The 9347-nt window shown below is 38.9% G+C and overlaps 1 protein-coding gene across 1 annotated transcript; it reads left to right on the top strand.

Moving 5' to 3' along the window:
* The first annotated feature begins 703 nt into the window (after positions 1-703).
* Krt10 (keratin 10) lies at positions 704-5013 on the top strand. The gene is made up of 8 exons (XM_026386862.2): positions 704-1300; positions 2095-2177; positions 2517-2673; positions 2763-2924; positions 3014-3139; positions 3415-3632; positions 3976-4328; positions 4655-5013. Exons 1-8 carry the CDS (start codon positions 704-706, stop codon positions 4756-4758), a joined length of 1800 nt encoding a protein of 599 aa, XP_026242647.1. The 3' UTR covers positions 4759-5013.
* The last annotated feature ends 4334 nt before the right edge of the window (positions 5014-9347 follow it).

Genomic DNA, 9347 nt, shown 5'->3' with positions numbered 1-9347 from the left:
ATATATATATATATATATATATATATATATATATTATTAATATATTCTCACTCTCCAAATAAAAGATTCCCTAACAAACACACATACATATAATTTCCTAAATTGTGCTTTTAAGGCTTTTACTTCTTATATGCAGCAACACTTGGATGCTAATTAAATTATTTCCATATATTTTCATTTTCTTTTTGGTTGGTTACAGGTTTTTACAAGATATTCTTACTATAGCATGATTCTGGTAGTCTTCATGCTACTTGTTGTTCCAATTAATTAAAACAGTTTAAAGCATAAATTATTTAAATATTATTTTAACCATAATTTTGTAGCTAAAATTTTTTTCCCAAAAACTTTGCAAACATTCTGTGCAAACTTAATTAATGCTGAGGAAAAAGGATTTTAATAGTTGCCCAATGTTCTTCAAAAGACAAAAAGAATAATGAAACATGCTCATCTGAACTCCACCCATTTTTCAATTTCAACATAGTAAATCTCCTGTTTTTTCTTAGGGCATATTCAAAAGCATACATATTGGTATTGGTTATTACTGAAGATAATTTATGCAATCATAAGTCAAAGATGCTAAGTTGACAAAAAGAAAACCATGCAAGTAAGCAAACCCTAACATCTGAGAGGCACACCCTCTCAGTATATAAGGGCTTGCCACTGTCCTTGGTAGCAGGCACTCCCTGAGCTCAACAGCATCAACATGTCTGTTAGATACAGCTCAAGCAAGCAGTACTCTTCCTCCCGCAGTGGAGGAGGAGGAGGTGGAGGAGGATCATCCCTCAGAATTTCGAGCAGCAAAGGCTCCCTTGGTGGAGGATATAGCTCAGGGGGCTTCAGTGGTGGCTCTTTCAGCCGTGGGAGCTCTGGTGGAGGCTGTTTTGGGGGCTCATCAGGTGGCTTTGGAGGAATAGGAGGAGGTTATGGTGGAGGTAGCTTTGGTGGAGGCTTCGGAGGCAGCAGCTTTGGTGGGGGCTATGGAAGTGGGGGCTATGGAGGAGGCAGCTTTGGAGGTGGCAGTTTCGGTGGGGGCAGCTTTGGTGGAGGTGGCTATGGAGGAGGCTTTGGTGGTGGATTTGGAGGAGATGGTGGCCTTCTCTCTGGAAATGAAAAAGTAACCATGCAGAATCTGAATGACCGGCTGGCTTCCTACCTTGACAAAGTTCGGGCTCTGGAAGAATCAAACTATGAGCTGGAAGGTAAAATCAAGGAGTGGTATGAAAAGCATGGCAACTCAAGCCAGCGGGAGCCTCGGGACTACAGCAAATACTACCAAACCATTGAAGAACTGAAAAATCAGGTAAGGAGCATTTTAAAATCCAACTTTAAATCTAATTCTATCCCTGTAATATGGGTAGATGAATCTTAAATTAAGTATAATATAGCTGTTCACTGTGATTTTCTTGCTTCCAAATAAATCCAGTCTCATCAAAGATAAATTGAGTGAAGATATGGTCATGGCAATCTTCATCCAGCATGTGTTTTGTCTGTCTTACATGATGCAGATTAACAAGAAATTTTAGATTTTAATGAACATATAATGAGCCCACAGTTAAATATGCCAGGTCATTTACAAATGTAAGAGCTGAAAAATATTAAATGAATAAGAACAAAATATTATTAAGATTGATAACAAATAAGCCATATTCAATAGCAACATTGCAAAATCCATGAAGTCTCCTTTATGGAATTGGGATATTGCTTAACTCCATGGAATCTGTGAATTGTACCTACCAGTTCAGAGTATATCTATTTAGAAATATTTATAGCAAATGGAACAAATACAGGGGTGAGCCAGTCAAAAGTTGGTTGAAATACATAAAAATCACTAAGTATAAAAGAGGCTAATACATTTATAGGATTACATATAGTTAGTTTTCAGAAAAGGATGACACAGAAATAGAATAGTGTAGAAACTTCAAGACAGGTTTTTAAATTTAAGTTTGTGGGTAAGCTTAAAATATTTTATATTTAAAAATAATCCACACAAAAAGTTTTGGAAGAGAACAACATACAAATGCAGCTTATCTATGCCACTATAAAAGCCATATTTGCATCTGACCTTTTCTTAAATGACTGTACCTATTCCTCCAGATCCTCAACCTAACAACAGACAACGCCAATGTCCTGCTTCAGATTGACAATGCCAGGCTGGCAGCTGATGACTTCAGAATGAAGTAAGCTAACTGAATGTGCAATACTATCCATACAAATACATTCAATTGTTTATAATAGTGACTTTAGATGCCACAGTAGCATTTACATTTTCCTGAATTCACTCAAAGAGAATTATCTGAGAAACTGGAATTATCTGAGAAAGTTTCAATTTCAGAATTACCTTCCTGGTAAGCTTTAAAGGAAGAAAATGCATTTAAAGTAATTGCTAATCTTCTTATGTGAGTTAGTATATGGTAAACATTACCATGACATGAAATCAACTCTAAATTTTTTAAAGTCTTCTTCCACATACTTCTCCTTAAGAATTGTATCCAATAAATGTATCATGCTTGTTGCAGGTATGAGAATGAGGTAACCCTGCGACAAAGCGTGGAGGCCGACATCAACGGCCTGCGCAGGGTGCTGGATGAGCTGACCCTCACCAAGGCTGATCTGGAGATGCAGATCGAGAGCCTGACTGAAGAGCTGCAGTACCTGAAGAAGAACCATGAAGAGGTGATACAAAATTATATTTCCCCCAATTTTTCAAAAGGTTCATTGTGGTCATGGTGCAGTCATTAAATCTTTTTTTGTTCCTCAAACAGGAAATGAGAGACCTTCAGAACGTATCTACTGGTGACGTGAATGTGGAAATGAATGCTGCCCCAGGTGTTGATCTGACTGAACTTCTGAATAACATGAGAAGCCAATATGAGCAACTTGCTGAAAAGAACCGAAAGGATGCTGAAGCCTGGTTCAATGAAAAGGTAATTCAACCACCCTTCACAGTGAAGCCCATGTAAGTTTTGTTGTCATGTCCGAGTTTTCCCATATTTTCCCATTTTTATAATTCCAGAGCAAGGAACTGACTACAGAAATCGATAACAACATTGAACAAATGTCCAGCCACAAATCCGAAATTACTGAATTGAGACGCACGGTTCAAGGTCTAGAGATTGAACTACAGTCCCAACTGGCCCTGGTATGTTAAGTCTTGAGACATGACTTCCATTTTATCATAGAAACACAGAGCCGAGGGTAAGAAAGCAGAAATAAAACTGGAACTCTATGCTAATGGAGGAAAAGAACTATTAGTATCAGTATGAAGTACTGAGATTGAAATGTTGCCATTACATAAAACACTAATTTTGTTCATTTCCCTTATTCTCCAATAGTATCTTATTAAATAATTTGATAAGCTTCAGTATGCCAATTGAACAACGAAGTCATTAAGCAACAACAAAATCCTCTTTTCAGAAACAATCCCTGGAAGCCTCCTTGGCAGAAACGGAAGGTCGCTACTGTGTGCAGCTCTCACAGATTCAGGGCCAGATCACCTCCCTGGAGGAACAGCTGCAACAGATTAGAGCTGAAACCGAGTGCCAGAACGCTGAATACCAACAACTCCTGGATATTAAGATCCGACTGGAGAATGAAATTCAAACCTACCGCAGCCTGCTAGAAGGAGAGGGAAGGTAATTGGAAAACTGGGGAAATTAAAAAAAAAAAAATCCCAATTGTTTTCATTCAATATTATGAATAGCAAGGCTTATCCAAACTCCCAAGGAAATGCCAGAGGATGGGAGGAAGGGAGGTGTAGGAGGAGGCAGGGTACCGAAAAAGGAGTATGGTAAGAATGAATCTCAGGGCTGTGTGTAGTTAAAAGTTTGTTTTAAACAGTGGGTTTTTAAACACGTGCTTGGCAGTACTGCATTCTCTCAAAACCTTGGCTTATCTACTAAAATAACAATCACCGGAGAGGGAGCCACCGTTTTCCAATGTTAGAAGATCACTGCTTACGACCCTCACCCCTCTTAGTTCCGGAGGCGGATCCTACGGCGGCGGACGCGGCGGCGGAAGTTCTGGCGGTGGCTACGGAGGAAGTTCCGGCGGCGGCAGCTACGGGGGCAGTTCCGGCGGCGGCGGCTACGGCGGAAGTTCCGGCGGCAGTCACGGAGGCAGTTCCGGCGGCGGCCACGGCGGTAGCTTCGGCGGCGGCAGCTCCGGTGGAGGTGGTCACGGCGGCAGTTCCGGCGGCGGCCACGGCGGCAGCTTTGGCGGTGGCAGCTCCGGCGGAGGCCAGAGCGGAAGCGGAGGCTTCAAATCCTCCTCTTCCGGGTCCACTGGAGAGGCCTCATCTAAGGGACCAAGGTCAGCAGAAAATCTCTGGGGTAATCAGAATTAGTTTTAACTTTATGTGATGGTTTTAGTGCTTCTTAAGCTCTAGGGCTGTTTTTAAAAATGAAAATCTTAGGGTTTTCATTTGCATTTTTTTAACAAAACGCACTTTTGACACCAATATTGAAGGAAAAGTGGCATGGTCTCAATGCCACCCACAGGGTAAATATTGATTGGGTTATTTTTAATGTGAAAATTTGAATTTTCCTTTCTTAAAAAATGTAATGTCGTTTTTCCTTTTGAATATTTGCATGTTAATTAGCAAGGATACCTACAAATTGCTTAACCTAAATTCTAATTTATTTATTATTATTCACAGATACTAACAAAACCAGAGTAATCAAGACAATTATTGAAGAAGTGACACCTGATGGTAGAGTTCTTTCATCTATGGTTGAATCAGAAACCAAGAAGCACTACTAATAAGTAGCATCAAGACGAAAGAGTCTCCCTTCACACAGGCCATTATATAACAGATGCATGGCAAAATGTTCAACACTTCTGTCTTAATGGTCTGTGGAAACAGGTTCACTCCTTGAAAATAAGGTGTCTAAAAGGTGTTTTGTGATTTCTGTATTTCTTCTTTTCACTTTGCCAGAAAGTGTTTTTTCATGGAAAAAGAAAAAAGAAAAACTTTCTGTTCTCATTTACTAATGAATTTCAATAAACTTTCTTACTGATGCAAACTATCTGAATTTGTCAGAGTTTTTCTTTACTTAATCTTGTGGGTATGCTCAAACCAATTTAAGCAATCTCATTGAGTAAAAAGGTTCAGAAATCCCCAGTCTTATACTTTCTTAAAGATATGCAATATGTGGTAAGCTCCCATCTCTCTTGGCTTTAAATTATTTCAGTCCTGGAAGTTTAAAATATTTCAAATAAGACCCAAAAAAATAAAAATGGAAATTCCACATTTTCTGATTGTCTACTCACATTTGCCTGCCCTTATTTTCTTCCTATATTACTTCATCCCAATTGCTATATTGCTTAAAAGATACTTTCCAAACTTAACCAGCCCAGTAAAATATCAAGGCCAGCAAAATTATTTGGTGTCTATCAGATGATGCCAGTGTGACCAAAGGGGCAACTCTAGGTCTCTGCTTTCCACGATCCTGCTCAGGGATCAGTACTAAAGACCTAGTATTTTCAGGGTTAGCCCAGTCCCATCCCTTAGCCAATAATAACCCAGCTGGCTTTACTTACTACTCTGCTAGGTAATACTATAAGGGAAAAAAAGAGGCTAGAGGGCTGGAGTTAATATGTCCCCCTAAAACTACTTGTATTCCCTGGTGGTCTCCTGGATTACCCATACCCACCAAATAGCAACCTTCCTCAATACCTTTGAGTTGAGCTCCAGTTTCTCCCAGGATTGGAACCCTGGTTAGCATGACATTTGGGATTCCCTCTACATTATACACTACCCTCAAATTGATTACAAGAGCCATATTTCAATATGAATGGACTTCTTACAGTCCAGGTTCCATAACCAACTTGATACCAAGTGTTACCACATCTGAGAAGCTCTCCACTTTAGTGCACATACCTCTTTATATGTGGACATTTGTACCAGCTTCTCTTATTAGAAGACAGTTCCCCATTGAAGACCCAACATGCCTCATTGTGAAGCCCTGAAACAGGTATTGCTGGATGAGGACTGAGTTCCTACTGTGTTTAATAGTGCTGGAGTGGCTGCTGTTCAGAAAAACGATCTGTTGTAGAATCCTGCTAAGCAGTTCACAGTGAAATTGGCAGAGTCAACTTGTCACCCATGTGAAATTATACTGCATAGTAAAAAGCTTGTTTCTCCCAAATATTCTCTAATGCTGCTTAAGGCCTTAACATTTTGCACACTGGCCTTGATATTTATGATGACTTGATATTTTGCTTGGAAATGGAGAATATCTTTGTTAGGATCGCCTTTATCAGGGAGGTAGCTTGATTAAGATTAGATAAGGGTACATTCAATATATCCCTTCTGGAGTGCATCTTGACAGTAGGAATTGGGGAAAGTGCCTTCTCATGGTTATAAACATGAATTTTCAAGTCAGTGATCCCTGGGTTTCATATCCTGGCATTACATTTACATATTATTTTAACATAGAGAAGTTACTTCTGAACATTATATTTTTTTATCTGTACAATAAAAACAAAACAATGGCCTCCTCCCCACACTTATCCAAGGGTGGTACATTGCAAGACTTTCAGTGAATGCCTGCTAGTACAGAACCCCATACTGTGTTTTTTCCATACATACATACCCTATAATAAATTTTTACCTTTACAGCTTCTCTTCAGTGTATCCAAATTTCCAGCATCACTAGTATTACATTTTAGGGCCATTATTAAGTAACATAAGGATTTGAGGAAAACAACCACTGCAATACCCCAGAAGGAATAGCACAAGATTTCATCACAATACTCAGAACATTACATAATTTAAAAGTTGTAAGTTATTTATTTCTGAGATTTACCATTTAATATTTTTGGACCTCACTTCACTGTGGGTAACTGAAACCATGCAAAGCAAAACCGCATATGATGAGAAACTACTGTAAACCACAAGTTGAAAATTCAAAAGCATTAAGCTAAGTCAAAGGAGCCAGACTCAAAGGCTAATGTGCTGCATCTCGTTTATATGATATTCTTAAATAAGTTAAGCTGGAAATTTAGGAAACAGACCAGAGGTTGCCAGAGGGCTAAGGGAGGGCATTCACCACAAAGGGGTACAAGGGAACTTCTCAAAATTATGGAAATGTTCTCCACCTTGTTTCTGGTGGCTATAATACAACTGAATGTGTCGAAGTTAATTGAATTATACATTTGCTATAAAGTTCACAGGGGTTTTAATCCTCAATAACCTTTCCTTTTTAAAAAGTGAAAATAAACAAATTGTGACTGAACATTTCATTTTTCAGTGTGTTAAATGTTGTCGATTTCTACTCTATTTTTAGCTCCAAAAACAAAGCTTATACTCTAACAACTGGAAAGCATGGAATTTCTTTATAACAAGGAATATGGCGCAAATAAATAATTTCCATTATAATGCATTTTAATGACCATGCTTCGTGAGTCATACTCTTATTAATCTAAAGAGCCTAGGAATTAAGTAAAGCTGAACCATAGACTGTCTATAATCACATCAGTTTATACCTGCAAGGCTGGTATGAGGAAAAAAAGATAAAAGAGTCATAACATACATACAATCTTTAAAATTCTTCCCCCTGCTTCTTCTGGTATCTTGTTATCAAAGTCAGTTTGGGGGTGTGGATGAGTCATATTTGGATAACTAGGTTGTTTCTGTTGGGAAGAGATACAGGGAGCTGGTAGGTAATTGCTACTTGATAGGCAGCCAAGAGAAACAGGCTCACAGCAACGTCTCCTCTCTGATGTATCCTCGCCCTTCCAAGCTCCATGTCACCTCCCTCTTGAGGTCTTTTTTTTCTTCTATAAGAAGTTCATCTTCCCAATTGCCTTTTTAGAAAAATAATGAAATAACGTTCTCCCTGCTGCCCATCACTCATTCCTTTTCACCTCCTTCTCCCCAAACCTGTCCATTGTCTTTCTGCCTTCTTAAAATAACTCCAGTTATTGATCTAAAGGAACCTAATGTCTACCCCAGACTTTAGCTCACAGTGCACACCATTTATTGGTTGGTTGAGCATTCATTTAGCAGCATCAGGCACTGTGCCAGGTAATGGGGATAAAATAGTGAATGGAACACAATTTCTGACCTCAAAGAGCCCATAAATAGCAGAAATAGACAGCCACTCAGAGGGCAGAACGCACTACACAGAATTAATCCCAGGTTGCCATGGTAGCTTTAAAATGCAATATTTCCTGTACAATTGAGATCATCCCTAGCAACCTATGCCCTCTGAAATGTCCACAGGGGGTTTACATAGAGATTCAAACCAAACTTTCAATCTTCTCATTTCTGGTGGGAAGAGATACAGGTAGGTAAGTGCTCTTTTTTTCTTTTCATCTGCCGTCTTAGAAGAACTGATTATCTTCTCCAAAATTGGTGACAGAGACCAAGATGTCCCATCTTGGTAGGGACAACATGCATGACATTTATTTATTTGTGGAAACTATGTCGAGATGGAAGAAATGAAACAATCACAATGGAATTTCTACTTCATTCTAATTAAGGGAAAGGTATTCACATAGCTACAAGACTCTAATGATCATAAATACTGTTTAGAATCATTTATATGTATATAATTATTCTTTGTGTGTAGGATACTGTATTATATGGTGAGGACACACCAAAGTAAGGAAGTCTTTGCTTCTGTTATCAAATGATATGGAGAACAATGACACTCTGTATGTACACATAGATGTTTACAATTATCAAAGTGCTTATCTCTGTATGTGGAAAATCATCTTCAGCACCACCTTGGGACCTATGCAGAGCTCAGAAATACTTAATGACTTGCGCAAAGCTTCACACACAGCAAGTGGCAGACTTACATCCTGAACCCAGGATCTCTGATTTTTGAGCCTAGAGCTCCTTCTTATAGAGATTTCTAGACATTTTCCATTACAGACTCCTAGTCAATAAAAATATTCTGATGTGCACAATGAGTATATTACTTACCTTAAACGATATATAAATACATGCCTTCATATATGTGCTGTACTGTAGCTCAATGCACAACATATATTAGTGCAAACACAGTGAAAATTTTGGTCACAGCTATGCAGACAGAATTCCTTGCAATTTAGCATAAACTGGAACTAGTTTCCAGACAGATCATTATAAATAGGATTTTCACTTCAATGAATGTCCCATGGGAGATTCAAAAGTCATGTGGAACATAAGACAATTCCTTGTGTCAGACGGTATCGTGAATTTCTGGATAGCTGGCATCCTTGCCCCCTGCCCAACCACATGCCAGCAATGATCCTATCACTGTGATGACCACACACACACACACACACACACACACACAATATGCCCTAGAGGACTGTCTCCCTACACTGAGACTGAGAACTAAGCTTTCATTCCTTGC

The sequence above is a fragment of the Urocitellus parryii genome, chromosome 7, assembly GCF_045843805.1.
Source record: "Urocitellus parryii isolate mUroPar1 chromosome 7, mUroPar1.hap1, whole genome shotgun sequence".
NCBI lineage: Eukaryota > Metazoa > Chordata > Mammalia > Rodentia > Sciuridae > Urocitellus > Urocitellus parryii.
The sequence above is the reverse complement of the archived record's forward strand: the minus strand, read 5'-3'. Positions and strand labels throughout refer to the sequence as shown.

What these genes read in the sequence shown, in the direction of transcription:
- Krt10 (XM_026386862.2), top strand. Translation starts at nt 704, where the DNA reads ATGTCTGTTAGATACAGCTCAAGCAAGCAGTACTCTTCCTCCCGCAGT. An exon ending in TGAAGAAGAACCATGAAGAG is followed by an intron (nt 2,674 to 2,762) that starts GTGATACAAAAT and finishes TTCCTCAAACAG; the next exon opens with GAAATGAGAGACCTTCAGAA. An exon ending in AAGCCTGGTTCAATGAAAAG is followed by an intron (nt 2,925 to 3,013) that starts GTAATTCAACCA and finishes TTATAATTCCAG; the next exon opens with AGCAAGGAACTGACTACAGA.